General features: G+C 41.0%; 1 protein-coding gene across 1 annotated transcript in view; it reads right to left on the bottom strand.

Moving 5' to 3' along the window:
- CHMP2B (charged multivesicular body protein 2B) overlaps positions 1-18,974 on the bottom strand; it is a 32,858-nt gene extending 13,884 nt beyond the window's left edge. The window contains exons 1-2 of the mRNA XM_008267100.5: positions 18,742-18,974; positions 1,391-1,482 (exon numbers count right to left, since the gene is read on the bottom strand). Of these exons, the coding sequence (XP_008265322.1) occupies positions 1,391-1,482; positions 18,742-18,775 (126 nt within the window). The 5' untranslated portion in view covers positions 18,776-18,974. The remainder of the gene's footprint in view (positions 1-1,390; positions 1,483-18,741) is intronic.
- Positions 18,975-20,008: the final 1,034 nt, after the last annotated feature.

The raw sequence follows: 20,008 nt of genomic DNA, 5'->3' as shown, positions 1-20,008 counted from the left end.
ACAAGGAATTTGGAGATAATATTTGTGAAAAACATAAACTTAAGAAAGCATTAATATTTAGAGTATATAAGAAACCATTACAACTGAATAAGTTGGTGGAAAAAATAAGTAAAATATTTGAAAAGATGCTTTAGCAGAGAAGATATGCAAACTGCAAACAATTAATTGAAAATGTGCTCAGTATCACTAGTGATGGGGATACATGGTTTAAAACAACCATCTACCATAAACCCACTGGAATAGCTAAAATTAAAGACTGTCAATATGTAGAACCAGTGCTGCTGGTGCGAGGGGGAAACATTAGAGCCACTTTGGAAGTTGTTCAGCACTTTCTCATATAGTTAAACACACATTTACCCCATGATCCAGCAATCTCACTCTTAGAAATATACCCAAGAAAAATAAAAATGTATGCTCACAGAACAACTTTATTGAAATGTTTATAATAGTATTGTTTAAAATAAAAAAGATCTGAAACAACCCAAGTGCCCATTGCTTAGAAAATGGACAAACTGTGAAACATCCACACAATGGAATAACACTTACCAATAAAAATTAATATTGATGCATATAAAAATGTTGATTAACCTAAAAACAATTACACTAAGGAAAAGAAATCATGTTTTTAAAAGTTCATATGATACAACTCCACTCAATATTCTACAAATATAAACTAACCTACAGAGACATCAGTATTTGCCTCACTGGGCAGAAGGTAGACAAGAAGGGGTGGGTAGAAGGCATCCCAAAGGGCATAAGGATATCTTTGGGGATGATGGAAACACTCATTTGACTGTGGTAATGGTTTCATGATTTAACATGTATGCCAAAACATATCAAATCACACACTTGAATTAGGTAGTCTGTTGCTTGCCAATTATGCCTCACCAAAGCTTTTTAAGATTTGAGACAACATACATCTAAAAACATAGCATAAAGAATATTTAAAGACAGGCTAATAAAATAAAAAAGCATATTTGCTGTCACAGACACTATCTTTAAATATGAAGCAAGACACCTAAAGAGTTAATGTAATTATTTTTTGCAACCCTCTCTGTTTCCCATGACTATTTTAGCTTTTCTGTTAACTAAGAAGACAACGGTTTTGTTTTATACAATATTTCTTTGTAGGCATTTATGATGTACACAGCTGAAGAATAATTTGGTTCCATAATCAGTAGAATACACACAAAGAATCTCAATAAAAGTCAGCAGAATGACACTATAAACAAAGGTAAGCAGAAAACACAGGAAGGCATTAAATGCCATGTTTTAGTCAAGTAAATTACTTACCACCTGCTATGTGCCTTTTTGCTAGTTAGCTAATTATTCCAACACTAATTTCCAAATTTGTTTGAAAAGTTAAACTGAAATTTAATGTTCTACTTACCAGCTGTTTTTCTTGTTTCTCTAAAGCTGCTCGATCTCTGATTATAGCTCTCTGTGTACCTCGTAATTCTCGATTCTGCTCCTTTATTACATCTAAGAGAACCACAAAAGAAACCGAAATTTATGAGTTGTAAAATTTTAAATATGCTTTAAAATATTAGACTCAAAGCTCACAATTTCAAAAACAAGAAACACTGACTTAGCAGATGTTAAACTTTTCTCTCTCAATTTAACTCACTAAAAAAGTGTTAAACATTAAAACTTGTAGAAGATAAATGTAAACATGCTATAGTCTAAGGTTTAACCAAAAATAATAAAACATTCCTTAGAGAATTGATTAGTATAATCAATTAATTAGTAATAATAAATAATGTTTTATATGGCACATCTCCCTCTCTCTCTCAGATGGGTCATATATTTATTAAATCTTTTTTTTTATTCACAGTAAGTAAAAGTATAAACCTTTCAATGAGGCAGATCTGGGTCTGAATCCCTTTCACCATTTGATTATTATGCAATTATACATATCACATCTTGGAAAAGTTAATAAAAACACCTAAGACATTTTATTCATAAAGGATGGTTTTTAATGAGTAATTAACATCTGCAATGTCCCCTAAGTCTCCATTCAATTTTACGTTTTTTCTAATTTATCTCAACTCATCAGGTTTCTGTAGTATTATCTTTTGAAGAACTGAAGTAGTACCCTAAGTCTGATAGTCTATAATTCAGGTCAGTTTTACTAAACAGTGATTTCATCAAAAGTTCACAGATATTAATGTTAATCAGTACCAATACTGATCTTTTACTGTCAGAGACTTTTCTCAGTGCTTTACATATATTAAATAATTTAATGCTCAGAATAATGCTATGGAGTTGATTTTTCTACTATTTTATACACAAGAAGATTGAGTGTTAGCAAGGCTAAAAAACTTGCTCTAGGTCACACTGGTGGCAAGCAGTACCCAAATTTGGATCTAAGCACTCTGCCTTCTGAATCAGTAACATTCACCACTGTACTAAATTTTTTTTAAATAATGAAGTATATTAAAAACAACAGAAATGACAGTATCTTCATCAAATGATCCTGTGACAACTGGATAGCCACATGAAAAGCAATAAAAATTGGAACCCTACCTCCCAGAGAATAGAAAAATTAGCTCAAAGAAAAAGCAATATCTCAAATATAAGAGCTAAAATCACAATTTTTTAAAATGATTTATTTTATTTATTTTTGAAAGGCAGAGTTAAAGAAGATTTAGAGAGAGTAGCTTCATCAGGGTCTCCCATGTGGGTACAGAGAACCAAGCACTTGGGCCATCTTCGGCTGCTTTTCCCAGGCCATTAGCAGAAAGCTAGATCAGAAACTGAATCTGAAGTACAGGAGCTGGAACTTGAACTTGAGCTCAGAAGAGATGCCAGCATTGCAGGAAGTCACTTAACCTGCTATACCAGAAGGCTAGCTCCAGTAAGCTTCCCCCTCCCTCTTTTTTAAAGTAAGGGAAACCTGTCATTGTTAAATGACTTTTATTTTTTATTCTTTTAAAGATTTATTTATTTATTTTAAAGGCAGAGACAGAAAAGACAGAGGTAGAGAGAAAGAGACCTTCCATCCACTGGTTCACTGCCCAAATGGTCACAAAGGCCAGGGCAGGGCCAGGCAGAAGTCAGAAGCCAGGAGCTACATCTGGGTTTCCCTTGTGGATGCAGGGGCCCAACCACTTGGGCCATCTGCTGCTTTCCCAGACACATTACGAGGGAGCTGGATCAGAAGTGAAGCAGCCAGGAATCAAACCAGCACCCAAATGGGATGGCAGCACTGCAAGCGGCAGCTTCACCTGCTACACCACAGTGCTGGCCCTCCTGATAAACTTCTAACGTGGGACCAGCGCTGTGGCATAGCAGGTAAAGCTGCTATGGCATTCCATATGGATTCCAGTTCAAGTCCTAACTGCTCCACTTCCAATCCAGCTCTCTGCTATGGCCTGGGAAAACAGTAGAAGATGGCCCAAGTGTTTGGGCCCCTGCACCCACATGGGAGACCCAGAAGAAGCTCCTGGTTCCTGGCTCCTGGCTTCAGATCTGAGCATCTCTGGTCATTGCGGCCAACTGCGGAATGAACCAGCAGATGGAAGACCTCTTCCTCCCTCTCTCCCTCTCTCTCTCTTCTCCTCCTCCTCTCTCTCTGTGTAACTCTGGCTTTCAAATAAATAAATAAATCTTTTAAAATAAATAAATAAACTTCTAAAGTAGAATACACAGGAGTAAATTTTCATGACCTAGGATTTAGTAATGAATTCTTAGACATGACACTAAAAATATAATCAACAAAAGAGAAAAAACATAAATTGGAATTCATGGAAATTAGAAACATTAATTTTTAATTGGACATTATCAAGTGAGACAATCTACAGAATCGGATAAAATGCTGCAAATTACATATCTGATGACTCTGGTATTCACAAATATAAAGAATTCTTATAAATCAAGAACAAAAGACAAACTACCCCATTTCAAAAATGTCAAAGAGCTTGATTAGACAAGTCTCCAAAGAAACATAAGATGCCCAATAAAAACATGAAAACGATGCTCAACATCATTGGTCATTAGGGAAATAATCTACAACTTCATATCCATTAGAATGCCTGTAATTTTAAATAATTAGAAAGGAACAAGTATTGATGAAGATGCAGACTGAAACCCTTGTACATTGCTATCAGAATGTAAAATGGCATCAAGGCTACCACTGTGGCATAGTGGCTTAAGGTGCTTCACCTGTAAAGCCAACATTCCATATAAGCACAGGTCAACTCCTGGCTACTCCACTTTCAACCCAGCTTCCTGGAAAAACAACACATGATGGCCCAAGTACTTGGGTCTCTGCCACCTGGATGGAGTTTTAGGTTCCTAGCTTTAGCATGTCCCAACCTCAGCTGTAGTAGCCATTTGGGGAATGAATCAGTGGATGGAAATCTCTCTCTCTCTGTCTCCCTCTCTCTCTCTATCACTCTGCCTCTCAAATAAATCTTTATTTGAAAAGCAGAGTGACAAAGAGGCAGAGGAAGAGAGGGAGAGAGAGGTCTTCCGTCTGCTGTTTCACTCCCCAAATGGCCACAATGGCTGCAGCTTGGCCAACCCAAAGCCAGAAGCCAGGAGCCAGGAGCGTCCTCCGGGTCTCCCACACGGATACAGGGATCCAAGCTCTTGGGCCATCTTCCACTGCTTTCCTAGGCCATGGCAGAGAGCTGGATCAGAACTGGAGCAGCCAGGACTTGAACCAGAGCCAGGTGGGATGCCTGCACTGCAGGTGGCAGCTTTACCCATTATGCCACAGTGCCGGCCCCTAAATAAATCTTTAAAAAGAAAGAAAAAAAATGTAAAATGGTTCGGCCACCATGGATAATAAATTGCTGATTCCTCAACCAGTTAAACACAAAACTACCATTGGACGCGATTCCACTTACAGATATTTATCCTCAAGAGCTGAAGTAGGCACTCACGCACAAATACTTCTTTATGAATGTTCATAACATTATTTACATTAGCTGATCTAAAGCACCATGAACAGATGAACATATAAACAAATTGTGGTCTATACTTGAAATGAAATATTATTCAGCTATCAAAACAACTGACATTACAGGCTGGCGCCTTGGCTCGATAGGCTAATCCTCCACCTTGCTGCGCCGGCACACCGGGTTCTAGTCCTGGTCGTGGTGCCAGATTCTGTCCCAGTTGCCCCTCTTCCAGGCCAGCTCTCTGCTGTGGCCAGGGAGTGCAGTGGAGGATGGCCCAAGTGCTTGGGCCCTGTACCCGCATGGGAGACCAGGAGAAGCACCTGGCTCCTGGCTTTGGATCAGCGCGATGCACCAGCAGCGGCAGCCATTGGAGGGTGAACCAACGGCAAAAGGAAGACCTTTCTCTCTGTCTCTCTCTCTCTCACTGTCCACTCTGCCTGTCCAAAAAAAAAAAAAAAAAAAAAAAAAACCAATTGACATTACAACAGATAAATCTCAAAAACATTATGTAAAGTGAATAAAAGCAAGATTCTAATGTCACAATTTATGATTTTACTTAAATGAAATATTCAGAATAGGTGATATAAATGGAAAGCAGATTGGTGGTAAGGTAGTTGCCAGTTGATAGAGAGAGGAGAATGTGAGTCACTGCTTAATTGGTTTTAGGTTTCATTTTGAAGTAATGAAAATGTTTTGGAACTAGATATAGGCAGTGGTTATCTGCCACTATGAATGTACTGAGTGCCACTGCACTGTTCCCTTTGAGATAATATTACATAATGTTCACCACATAACATTGGAGCAAGTGCCCATTATCCTTTTTAGGATAATTGTTAATACTACATAGTTAGAAGAGTTATAAATGGATCAACAGTTGCTATAATTATACTGTAAAAAAAATACTAATAAACTACAAGGAATTTCTAAACAAAAGTTACAATAAGATACCAAAGCTCCCATAGCATACATGTACGACACCAATTTTCCTTCCTTTGCTTACTTTGTTTCTCAATTAGGCTATATTATTGGCCACTTAGTGCTCAGGACTTACAGGGACATATCCTACAGGTTGTTTAAATATAGGACAGGGTACCATGGCACTTCTATATGCAAATGAAGAAAGTAGGGACTTTCTTTCCTAATACATTTCTTTCAAAGTGGTAATACTGGATAGAAGACATATTTCATTTAAAAGACAGAGAGGTAGCCAGCACTGTGGCATATCAGGTAAAGCCACTGCCTGCAGTACCTACATCCCATATGGGTGCCAGTTCCAGTCCCGGCTGTTCAACTTCTGATGTCTGGGAAAGCAGTGGAAGATGGCCCAAGTCCCTGTGCCCCTGCACCTGTATGGGAGACCTGGAAGAAGCTCCTGGCTCCTGGCTTTGGATAGGCGTAGCTCTGGCCATCTGGGAGTGAACCAGCGGATGGAAGACATCTCTCTGCCTCTCTATAATTCTGCCTTTCAAATAAAATAAATAAATCTTTAAAAAATAAAATAAAAAAATAAAAGACAGGGAGTAGATATTCTGTACACAAATATATTTGGGAAATGTCTAAATTGGGGGTAAAAAGTCTTTGCCTCAAGACAAAGAAAATGTTTTATTAATCAATGTTTTGTCAACCCTTAGAGGTGGAATATATTACAGATTATTTCCCAAATTTATTAAGTGAAGAATCCTTTCTAAGCAGCATCTATTAACATTTCTTAGATACTAGTGTTCCATGGCGCAGGTTGGGATTCTATTGTAAAACAATGTTATGCATTAGTTTTCTAGGGCTGCCACAACAAGATATCACAAACTGGGTGCTAAAACAATAGAAATTAATTCTCTCACAGGTCTAAAGGCCAGAAGTTCACAATCAAGGTGCCACCTGCAGGTTTGGTTTCTTTGGAGGCTTCTCTCTTTGGCTCGCAAATAACCACCTTGTCTACTATGTTTTCAGATGTGTACCCTTTCTTTCTGTCTCCTGCTCTACTTATAATTCGATCAGGGCTCCATTCTTTTGAATTCATTTAACTTGATTATGCCCAGTTTAAATATGTAGTCAAATTAGAGGTCAGAGGTGCATCATCAGAAATTTGGGAGCAAATAATTCATCTTTTATCACAGAACACCTATACATCTATAGACAGGTCTCAAACAAAGAAGGCTCTCATTTCTCCTATCCTAAAAAGCAATCATCAGTGTCTTCACCCTCAAAACTAAAAAACAAAAAAACAAACAAAAAAACCCTCTATTTTCTTCTTTTAGATTTGCTCACCATCTTGCCAAAGAAAAATGAGTTGGTATGAAAATACCTACCCACTACTATCACAGAAAATGACTCTAAATTTAAAATTATGAATTACAAATGCACAACTGGAGTATAATGCCTTTGAGTACTAAGAAGTCCCCTAAATTCAACTTGTATAAAATGGCAGTATCAGCTAGTGATAATGGTTGTCTACAGCTTCAGCTCAAAGAAGCCACTTTATAAATGTCTTCACCTGCTTTCTGTTAGTCTAACTCAATGCCTGACACCGAGGCAAGAAATAGAGGAAAGTTTTTTATTTAGCTCATAGTTCTGGAAGCTGAGAAACACAACAGCATGGTGCCAGCACCTGCTTAGCTTCTGGTGAGGCCCAGGTGCTGCTTCAACTCATAGTGAGAAGTGGAAGGGTAAGCAGATGTCTCCAAAAGAGGGAAAACACAAGGGACAGCCTCACTCTAAACCCACTTGCTCTCTTGCTTCAGTTCCTCAGAAATAAGAACTTACTCCTTGAATTCATTTATGAGATAAAGGCATCAATCCCTTTTACAGATCTAATCAGCTCTGAAAGGTCCCATCTTCCAAACACAAAAATGATCAAATTTCAACATGCATTTTAGAAGAAAAAAAAAAAAAACCTGTGAATACATATACATAGCAATAAGTTAAATTTTTTCCAGATAATTAAAAGAAATGCAAAGCAATTGGTAATAACCCAAATTCTATTATTACACATATTTTTCCATGACTAGGGTAGTATAATTAAAAATATAAATTTGGTCTTTGCCCTGGATTCCTGGCACAAAGGGACTAAAAGGTTTCCAATTTCCTGAATAATAGGAATGTGTTTTGTTATTTATAACAAGTTAAGGGGCTGGCGCTGTGGCACAGCGGGTTAATGCCCTGGCCTAAAGCTCCAGCATCCCATATAGGAACCGGTTCGAGACCCGGCTGCCCCACTTCCAATCCAGCTCTCTGCTATGGCCTGGGAGAGCAGTAGATGGCCCAAGTTTTTGGGCCCCTGCACCTGTGTGGGAGACCTGGAGGCTCCTGGCTTTGGATTGGCACAGCTCCGGCCTTTGCGGCCATCTGGGGGGTGAACCAGCGGATGGAAGACCTCTCTCTCTCTCTCTCTCTCTTTCTCTCTCTCTGCCTCGCAAATAAATAAATAAATCTTTAAAAAAAAAGTTATATGTGAATAAGGTGAATTGGGGAAGGGGGGAGTGTTGAAAGCTTCAGGATGAAGCTAGCCAACAAAAGAACCAAATACCTCATTAGAAGGTGGGACTTCATGCCATACTCTATCTCCAGACCTCACAGGAATACGGGTGCTGAACAATGGGTTACAAGCTTCTTAGCAAAGAGATACTGAGAGTTTCCTAACGGGTGAACAGACAGATGTGCTGAGAAGGTAGCACAGTCAGAGAGTGTGGGAACGCTGTTCCCCTCCCACAACACTCCCACTGCTCTATGCATCTTTTCCATTTGGCTGCTCCTGAACCACATCCTTTAAAAGGAACCAGTAATAGTATATAAAGTATTTTCCTGAGTTCTGAGAGTTGTTCCAGAAAATTATTAACTCTGAAGAAAGAGTTGTAGTAACACCCGATGAGTCAGAAGTACAAGTGGCAATCTGGCACTTGGGAGTGGCATCTGAAATGGGGGCAGTCCTGTGGGACTCAATTCTTCACCTGTACCATCTGCTCTAACCCCAGAAAATTAGTGTTAGAATTAAACTGAATTTTCAGATAGCCAACTGGTGTCCAAGAATCTGAGTTGAGACAGCATACAGCCATCTTTGTTGCAAAACAAAAATTATGACATATGGCTTAAAACAAAAACATGTAACTTAACAAAATTAGCTTGGTTTCACTTTTTAAATTTTTATATCATTATGTGTAGCCTGTCATTGTATATCATAAAAGGAAAAATAAAGAAAATTAACTGCTGCATATTCCATAGCCTCATAGTTGTTAATAGACCTATTAATATTTAAACAGTTCTAAGCTATAAACTCAGAGTGGCTAATCTTATGCACTAAAACATAATCATAACACTTTAAAACATATTATCATAAGTAGAAAAAGATAGTAAAAGATCTTTTCACATAAGACAAATAGGAATATCCTATAAAATAAAAAAGACTCTTTAATTTGTCTTTAAGAATTCCTTTAAATCAAATTTCATGAGTTAGTCTTCCAGATAAGTAAAAAAGAATAAATGAGAATGGTTCTGAAACACTTTTAATGTTTTTTCAACCAAATTTATTTTTCATCAGATTTTTTTTTTAGTAGGACTGATTCTGTCCCAAGATCATAAACTCCTTAAGAGTACAGACTACATATATTTATTTATTTGCCTGCTTGTCTTCTCACCTTATTTCAGTGATAAATGCTATCCCAACATATCCTACCTAGTAGTAACTTACGAGTTACATATACACATAGAGAAAGAGAGAGAAATGCAAAAGGATTTGTCTAATAGGCATCTTTAAGATACTCCTTAAATGTATAATAAGTCTATTGCTTATCAATAAAGATGGTTGATAATTTAACAATTGTAAAATGTGAACAACAATAAAATGGATATTTTCTACAAATGGAAACATACAGCACTAGCTTTTTTCCTTAAATTTTTTTGCTCTCTTATTTTCAATCTGAGTCAAGACAATGATAAATGCATATGGGGTACTGCTGACATCTAGAAGAAACACAGCATGTGGCTCCTGCCTATCCTCTGCTTCCTTCTTATTTTTTATTTATTTATTTTTTTTGACAGGCAGAGTGGACAGTGAGAGAGAGAGAGACAGAGAGAAAGGTCTTCCTTTTGCCGTTGATTCACCCTCCAATGGCCGCCGCAACCGGCGCGCTGCAGCCGGCGCACTATGCCGATCCGATGGCAGGAGCCAGGTGCTTCTCCTGGTCTCCCATGGGGTGCAGGGTCCAAGTATTTGGGCCATCCTCCACTGCACTCCCTGGCCACAGCAGAGAGCTGGCCTGGAAGAGGGGCAACCGGGACAGAATCCGGCGCCCCGGTCGGGACTAGAACCCGGTGTGCCGGCGCCCCAAGGCGGAGGATTAGCCTAGTGAGCCGCGGCGCTGGTCTGTCTCTTCCTCTTTGTAATGCTGAGGTTCAAATAAATAAATACATTTATTTTAAAAAAGGAAAAAAGTCAAAAAAATAAAAATGAAACAAAAAGGGTCTCTGTAATAGTCTGGATGTTAAATGTGCCCCAAAGGCCCATATGTTAAATATCTGGACCTCAGGTGGCACCACTGGGAGGTAGTAAAAGCTTCAGGAGGTGGGGTTCAATGGGAGGTCCACAGATCATTGTTAGCATGACCTTGAAAGGTAGCTCTTGTGTGGGTAGTTCTTGTGGTAGATCTTGTGTGACTTCTGAGTTTTCACAACATGGTTGTCATAAAATTCTGAGTGTAGCCCAACCCACTCTGCTTCTCAGCTCACCATGGCATCCTCTGTACACGCTCCACCACCATCCCAGGGCCTTCACCAGAGCCTGCATCATCTCCTTTGGCCTTTCAGCTTCCAAAACTTTGAGTTGCATAAACTTTTCTTGCTTTTACAGCTAGCTTTTCTCAGTTATTTTGTTGTAGTAATGAAAAGCTGACAACACAGTACCCCATATGGTTCAACATAGCTCACTACATTTTTCTACTGGAATTTGAAACCAAAACCCAACTTGAATTATGATTGTCCTCTCTGCAACTTCCAGGGAAAAAAGCAAAAAGTAATTATTAACCATAAATATGGAAATTTGTTAATCTTTGAGGAGCACTACTTGTCTTTTCTGGGGGGAAAGCACAGGGCCTGTCTCAAGTTTGCACAGCTGTACAGGCTTACTGCTGATTATTGGCATAGATCACATCACCCAGTAAGATTCAACAAGACCAATAGACAGCATCCAATGTATCATGTACATACTCTGTTACGTGTAGACAGTGAGTTTGGCTATATGGTAAGTACCATCTTCTTACACTGATGAGAGAAAAATTTGTTCAAAAATGCTGCAAATTCAAAGGTACAGTGTAAGAAAAAAACACTTAAAGCTCAGTACCCAGACATCACCAGTTCTAGGAACCAGATTTACTTGAGGGAAGGAATGAAAATGACAGTGGGAAAAAATAATCGGAATATGACAGGCAAATAAAATTTATTTCTCAGGTCCAGCGCCATGGCGCAGTAGGTTAACCCTCCACCTGCGGCACCGGCATCCCATATGGGCACGGGGTTCTAGTCCCGGCTACTCCTCTTCCAATCCAGCTCTCTGCTGAGGTCTGGGAAAGCGGTAGAAGATGGCCCAAATCCTTGGGCCCCTGCACCCTCATGGGAGACCAGGAAGAAGTGCCTGGTTCCTGGCTTCAGATCAGCGCACCTCCGGCTGTTGCAGCCTTTTGGGGAGTGAACCAACAGAAGGAACACCTTTCTCTGTCTCTCCTTCTCACTGTCTGTAACTCTACCTCTCAAATAAATAAAAATCTTTAAAAAAAAATTTAGTTCCGAAGCCAGGAGCCAGGTGCTTCTCCTGGTCTCCCATGCGGGTGCAGGGCCCAAGCACTTGGGCCATCCTCCACTGCTCTCCCAGGCCACAGCAGAGAGCTGGCCTGGAAGAGGGGCAACTGGGACAGAATCCGGCGCCCCGACCGGGAGGGTGAACCAATGGCAAAAAGGAAGACCTTTCTCTTTGTCTCTCTCTCTCACTGTCCACTCTGCCTGTCCAAAAAAAAAAAAAAAATTATTTCTCAGGTTTTGAAAATGGTGTATCAGAAACACAGAGAAAAATATTATCATTTTAATTAACCAGTTTTAATACATGGTAAAGATATATATATAGAGAGAGAGAGAGCGCGAGCTATGGGAAGAAGAAAGGACAATAGATCATGTCAACAGCTTTACATACAGCCAAGAGCGTCCCTCAATTTAAGAAAGAGGTTGGGGCCAGTGTTGTGGCATACTGAGTAAAGCTACTACCTGCAACGCTGGCATCCCATATGGGAGCCAGTTCAAGTCCCTGATGCTCCATTTCTGATCCAGCTTCCTGATAATGCACCTGGAAAGGCAGAAGAAGATGGCCCAAGTGTGTGGGCCACTGTATTCCTGTGGGAAACCTGGAAAAAGCTCCTGGCTCCTGGCTTCGGCCTGGCCTAGCCCTGGTCATTGCAGCCATCTGGGGAGTGAACTAACAAATGGAAGACCCCTTCTCTCTCACTTTCTCTCTTTCTCCAACTCTGCATTAAAAAATAAATAAATTAAATAAAATAAAGAATGAAGTTAAACTCAGAAAACTCAGCAGGACTTGTCTGGAAGGAACAGGCAGAATACTTCAAGAAAATAGAATCAAATCCATGGCAGCATAAGCAATAGCAAAGACACACTTTGATGTTTTTTCTCCTGCCAGTCAGTCACAATAGTCACTAAAACCCAGAGGAGTTCATTCAAATGTATTATTATTAAAGTATACATGCTTTCAAGAGTTCAAGGAAGGTTCTGAGATGAAATGTGGCAGCAGATCTTTGATCTTCAAAGACAAAGGCTTTGGCAACATGATCAATCACAGCTTCAATTCAGAAAACAGTCAAAGGGTATTTTTACCTTAGAGAAATGAGGAAATGAGAGGAAAAGATACCCTAGAAGAAAAGTATCATAGACTTGGGGCCAGCGCTGTGGCGCAGCGGGTTAAAGCCCTGGCCTGAAGTGCCGGTTCTAGTCCCAGCTGTTCCTCTTCCGATCCAGCTCTCTGCTATGGCCTGGGAAAGCAGTGGAAGATGGCCCAACTCCTTGAGCCCCTGAACCTACATGGGAGACCTGGAAGAAGCTCCTGGCTCCTGGCTTCGGATCGGTGCAGCTCCGGCCATTGCAGCCATCTGGGGAGTGAACCAGCGGATCAAGACCTCTCTGTCTCTACCTCTCTGTGTAACTCTTTCAAATAAATAAAATAAATCTTTAAGAAAAAATAAAGAAAGAAAAGTACCATAGACCTGCCTTGGTGTCATGCCTGGGTTGTAGAAGTACAGAGGGAAAAAATGTTCCTCAAGAAATATCTGTTCCGAAAAACAGAACTATACTGTTATCCTGAATCCCACATTCCATTAGTTTTCTTTGGTGCACCAACAATGTAGGAGTCAAAAAGAAACAAAAAATGTGAGTTTTAAAACATGCAGAAAACTGAGCACTAAGCGGATCTACAGCATCCTAGAAAAGATCTGGCTACTCTTAGATACCACCCACCTACTCCAGAGGGGAATAAGAAGGCAAGCCTCACAGCTGTTCTTCATCCCCTCAGGGACATGGCTCAGTGCAAGTGATGGTCGTGTGGATCCACCGCATCTTGCTGATACTCTGCCTGAGTCTTCGCTGACCAAAACTCTGCTCGCCACTCCACTCGATCCAACTCGCCTGGACATCCCAACCACTGCTGCAGCTGACATCAGATCTGGACCAGACTTCTCATGGGTGACTTCTCCAACCCTTCATCATCGAGCCTACTGCCTAGAGCGCCAGATATCCCATGACCAATGTCCGTAAGTGACTGTTCTGAGAAACGTTTCTCCAGTGTGGTAACGGAGACTTTGCACTCTGGATTTTGAACTTTGACTTTTTTGTGACCATGATACAAACCTTGAGAATGCAGCATTCATATTACACCCTCAGCCATGAGTGTTTAGATTGATTGTGCTTTTTATGCTTTATACTTATTACTATTGCTGGATATTTTTAGAGATTGTCTTACTCCTAGATGTGTGTTATCACCTGTGGACATATTGATATATTGAATGGTACTGAACTGAATATATGTATTGAATGGTATTGAATAATAAATTATGTTGAAAAGACTATCACGATTCAGTGTGATTCTTCCCCATGCTCCAATATGTCACATTAGCCTTGTCGAGCTGCGTAACAAGTGATGCTCGTGACAAGAGGGATATTAATATCCCTCTAATAGCCCACTAAAGACTCTGAAACTTTGCGAACATACTATGTAGAAAAGACTTAGTATAAGCATAATTCAACTTTGGAAGTGTGGGGGAAAGTTCTATTTTGATTCCAGGTAACACAAGTGAGAAAGCAGATTGATTCTAGGTAAGACAAGTACACATGCTAAAAACTGGAACACAAGGAGTTGAGATACTTAACAAAATTTGCAGTCCCATCAAAGAAGATTCCCTGGAGCAGGAAAATAAACTGAGATAATTCAAGTAAGTAAGAGAAAAGGAAAAAAAAAAAAAAAAAAAACAGAATTCCAGGCACTAGGGCACTAGGGCATCATAAGTAAAAAATATTCCAGGGTAAGAAAAAGTACATACTGGCAAGGGCCAGATCAAAGACAGTCATACATCCATTATTAACAAGTTCCCACTTGACTCTGTTGGTATCAGAGTTTCAATATTGCTGCCTCCCAGGGTCTCCAACTGCAGGAAGCTTAAATCAGGAGCCAAAGCTGAGCATCAAATCTAGGCAATCCAGTATGGCACATGGGCATCTTAACCAATATTATAAATGCTAGGCTAAATGCTTGCCCCTAAAAGTCACTTTTGATCTAAGCAAGATCTCACATCAGATGGAACGCACCCTACTACAGAGTGGAGGGCATTTAAGACGCAAAGAAACAGAAATAGGACACATCACTACTTTTTCAAGAGGTTTCAGAATTAGAACAAAAAGAGATTGGACCATGCTTCCTAAAAAATGTTGGGGTTGGTGCTGGTGCTGTGGCACAGTGGGCTAAGCCATGGCCTGCAGCGCTAGCACCCCATATGGGTGCCAGTTTAAGTCCGTTTAAGTCCTGGCAATTCCACATCCCATCCAGTTCCCTGTTAATTCACCTGAGAAAGCAACAGAGAATGGCAGGTCCTTGGACCCCTGCACCCCTGTGGGAGATCCAGAGAAACTCCTGGCTCCTGGCTTCAGCCTGGCCATCCTGATCATTGCAGCCATTCGAGGAGTGAATCAGAAGATGGAAGATTCTCTCTCTCTCTCTTTCTCTCTGTCTCTCTGTCTCTTTTGCTCTCTCTAACAATGCCTTTCAAATAAATAAATAAATAAGTCTTTTAAAAAAAAATTGGAGCCCAGGGACAGTCAGGAACAGGAAATTTATTTCCAGTTCTTACAGCATTAGAAATTGGGGTTTGAATCCTAATCCTGAGAGGAGTATGATTCTCTCACTGTCTAACTCTGCCTGTCCAAAAAAAAAAAAAAAAAAAAAAATCAAAGGTAACAGTTTCAAGATACACATCAAAAGTTGAGAATTTCATGCACTTAACAAGAAAACCAAACTGCGCACTAGGATCAGTCACTAACAATCATAACACTCAAACAGTAGTATCAAATACTTAAGAGCTGTACAATCTTGAACAAGCTACTTAGTCCTTTGTCTCTTAATTTCCTCATCTATAAAATGGGGATAATAACAGTAGTTATCTCATAGGCGATGGGAATGAAATAACATACTGTATGCAAAATGTCTAACAGAGTGTTAGCTTAGCATAGGGCCTCAAATTTGTCTTCACTTATAAAAGACAAAAATTAGTGTTTTAAAGAACTTCATCACTATTTTTTTAAGATTTGTTTGTTTATTTGAAAGCCAGAGCTACAGAGAAAGAAGGAGAGAAAGAGAAAGAGATCGTTCATCTGCTGACTCACTCCCCTAATGGCCTCAACGGCCAGGGCTGGACCAATCCAAAGCCAAGATCCAGGAGCATCTTCTGGGTCTCGCAGGTGACTGCAGGGGCCCAAGTAGTTGGGCCATCCTCCGCTGCTTTCCTATGCACATTAGCAGGGAACTGGATCAGACGTGGTGGCAGCTGGGACGCGAACCCCCCAACCAGCGCCCATATGGGATGGGCCAAAATGCAAACAGAGGCTTAACTTCCTACACCCCAGTGCCAGCCCCAAAGCAGTTCATTTTTTAAGAGACCGGTTTAGTTATGCATTGATGACAACTCCTCATGGCATCCTGATTTTCAGGTTCACACTTAGCTTCAACAAATGTGTCACTGCTACTCCACATTGTTTGTGGGTGAGGGGTGAGAGGTGGGAGTGGAGAAACTGTAGATTAACACATTACACTGTATATATGTATGTAGCCTAAAAGTCAGTAAAAGGAAAACCAGTACTCAATATTGTAATCTCAAATCCAAGAGTCTGTTCACTGGTATTGAGATACACCTCTCATTAATTTCTGGAATAAAGTATATACTGTAGAGACTTGTTCATCTTTGTGTCAAAAATGAATTAAACATAACTGTGAATAGTAATAAGTGCTGTAATGTTGTCTCCCTTTTTAATTTACATGTACAGTAGTCTTTAATGATATAGTATATAATTCTTCCAGCCAATCCAAAGAGACAAAAAGATTCTATTATTCGCCAGATCTACAAGCAGTTACATATTTCTGGTGTAATCATATATCAGAATTTCATTATAGCTGGAACAGATAAAAAAATCAGCATACAGTAAAAGATCTTATGATCAATAGTCAACACGTCCAAGGATCTGAGAGAAATGCATAAAAATACATTAAATTTCATAATATATGGCCTCATTACTGCTAAGAAGAATGCTGTCACTTTTTAAACAAAACAAAAATCCTTCCTTTTAATAAAACAAGGAGTAAAAGCATCAGTGAAGCTCTACATCAAAATAATGAAAACACAGATCTATAATTAGGAGGTGGTTATGATTGTAATTGACAATGTAATTTAAGAAACCAGCAAGCAGGCAGGTTGGCTAGTGGTCGTAATGTACACGCTAGCCAAATTTACATTCAGAAACATCACACACAGATCTTCAATTCAGTGGCATAGTTCCTAGCAAACATTCTCAGGACTTTTTCCTCATTGATTAATGTATTAAGCAAAACCAGTATTTCTTGGGGGGATTAACTCAACTGCAAATGAGTATACAGTTGAACATCCTCACTGCACATCCTCTTGTCTCTTGCTGGTTCTTTACACTTCAATATGTATAGCAGTCACTAGATTACCAAAAGCACCAGTAAGCACAGAACTAAGATTTATGTCTTTGGAAATATTGATCAGATACTAAGCAATGACCACTGGGATGTTCAGTTTCAATGTTAAAAAAGATTAAATTGAGTTTATAATAACACAGTAAAGGAGATGAAATCATTTTTCCCCTGTTCAGTAAATTCTCACAGATAAAACTCAATAAAAAAAATCTCACTATGTAAAACTAAAGGAGGAAGAATTTTATAGTACTTTGGAAGTACTATAAATGAACTGCAGATCACAACATTGGTACTCAAAAAACAAAGTGTCAAAGATTAAACAGCATTCTCAGGAAAAACACTCACAAAACCCATTTCACGGAACTGCATCACATCCTATACTAAGTTGGCAGCTCAATTAATAAAAAGTCAGGAAACCAAAAAATTTTTTGTTTGCAAACAGACTATGCAAAACTGCATTAGACTGTGTGATACATTAGGGTGGAAAGGCATGTGCCAAAGTGGAAGGTAAAGTGGCTGGGCAAACACCGTGTCTTTGTTATCCTCCCCAAAATAATTCTCCTAGCATTGGAAGAGTCCACACAAAGGAATGAAGGAGTTACCCCCGGGTCTGAACTGAACACCCTGTCTGTACCAATCACAGTCTAGCTACCACTAGCTCCTTTTGTGGCTGAGACAGACTCTTACAAAGAAGCGATTCTTTTCCTGAACCAGCAACTACCTAGAACCTAGAGTAACACGATTTTTAAATAACTTGAATCAATTTATCTTTCTGGTACCAGAGAAGAAAAATATCAAGTCAGTGTTACGTAAATAAACACTACAGGCACTGCATGTGAGCACCACAAAACTCAATTCCGGCGCATTTGCTTTTTCCCTCTAACACGACATTGAGCTGAACGTCTGAAAACATGCAGGTATCACTAACATTTAAACTTGTGTGCCGATAACAGATATGACATCTTTCACTTTCTAGTTAGCAAAAGATAATCAGAGGGAAAGAAATCCATTATGGAAATTAACTCCAGGCACTTCCCTGGGGTTTCCTTTTACTTTTCTACAGGAGTGGATCAGGCACCACGTAATTCACAGCTCTTCTGAGGGAGGTGTTTCTAACTGGGCCAAGCGGTGCAGCCCCAAGTTCCTCTGGTAACTGGAATCCATCTTCCTACCTCCATCCCCACCCCCACCCAAACGCACAGGTTTCCGGTGTGGAAGCCTTCAGGTAGTACATCTCCAAACTGAAGGTGAAATAAATCAAGCAGACAGTGCCAACAAGAAATCCACTAAATCGCCAAGTGTAATACACTCATGCGCCAGCGACATCCGCCGGCTCCAGGAAACACTCGGGATACTACTAAGGAAAACGCGAGGTTGGAGGAGAGTCGGCAGGAAACCAGGCTGCCCAGGTGAGGCTGCAGTGGGCAGGGTCGCCAGAGATGGGGAAGCAGAGAAGTGACGCAGCGAGGGCGGTCACCTGTGGGGCTACTTGATCCAGCCCCGCCCCCCCGGGGAAATGCAACCAGAATCGCCTCCCGGAGCCCCCGAAAGGACACGGGGCCGAGGAGACGCAGAGCCCGGCCTGGAACTCACCATCCACGGTTTTCTTCTTGAAGAGGGACGCCATGGTCAGGGACCGCGCCCCGGCGGCCCGGCTCGGCCCGGTCCGGCCTGCTGCTGAGAAATGGACAGGAGGGACCAGAGAGACCCTCGGAGGGTCCTGGGTGGCGGGGCGGACAAACAGGCGGAAGAGCGCAGGGTCGCCAAGCAGGACCAGCGGAGGGCGTGTATCCCCGCAGCTCCCGCAGCCGCGTCGCCCGGAGCTCAGGTGACCGGGAACTAAGACACTTTTTGGAGAAGTCACTTCTAGGCGGCGCCTGCGCGCCCTGCGGCCTGCGCCTGCGCACTGCGGCGCTGAAGCCGCGCCGCTGCCCTCACTTCAGCGGCTGCGGATTCCTGCAGCTAACCGGGTGGCTTCCTGGCGCGACCGGGGCTTAAGGGGGTAGGACAGCGCTGGAGACGGCCGGGGACTACAGGGTGCGGGTTCCGTACTGATTGCGGCCAGGGATGAGCCTCGCTTAGTGTCCTGCCCCCGGGTAGGAGAGAGTGGAGAAGCTTAAAATGAGTGGCCATCCCAGCACCCTGGGACAGGTGTGAGTCGTCTCTAACAAGCCTGGATCCTCTCTGTGTTGACTGATGGCGACCCCGTTGCTGTCCATCCCACGCGAATAAGAGCAGAGTCGTGTGGGAATGCCGAGTTAGCGCCCTGTGGTGGGTTGTTCCCGGGGTTCACGCCTTTGGCGCACCGACTAGCTCAGGGAGGTTTCTGGCGCCCACTTGGCGCAGACTGCGGGACCCGCGGTGTTCACCTGCCCGGCTGGGCTCCGACGACCAGCTGTGAGGCTCCGGGGTGTGGAGCTCAGGGTCTGGGTCGGCGCGGGCGGAAAGGAAATGGGAGCAGGTGTCTTAACACAACATTTTTTGTTTAATGCTGGAAACATGAAAAAATATGTATCGGTACATGTTTGTATACCAGTGTCAGTGCTCCTTAACTCTATTCATGGCTGCCTTGTGAACCTATTTGAACCCGTGCAGCTGCATGATGGTCTTTGATGTACAAAAAAGCCTCCACATAAGGATAAAGGTAAAGCATAATGTTAGTCCTTGCATGTATAAGATTAAATATGGAAAATATTGATATTTGTATATAAATATATTGTACAAAATATATATTTATGTAACATTAATATATGGTGTATATTACATAAAATATAGTTATGTAAATGGCAAAATATGTACATTTATACACAGAGATATGTTTATTATTTCAGTGTTGAGAATCTTGACTTTGCTTTCCTCA

The sequence above is a fragment of the Oryctolagus cuniculus genome, chromosome 4 (genome assembly GCF_051225735.1).
Source record: "Oryctolagus cuniculus isolate XC-2025 breed Fujian yellow rabbit chromosome 4, ASM5122573v1, whole genome shotgun sequence".
NCBI lineage: Eukaryota > Metazoa > Chordata > Mammalia > Lagomorpha > Leporidae > Oryctolagus > Oryctolagus cuniculus.
Note: the sequence above shows the minus strand (reverse complement) of the source record. Positions and strands in the feature narration are given on the sequence as shown.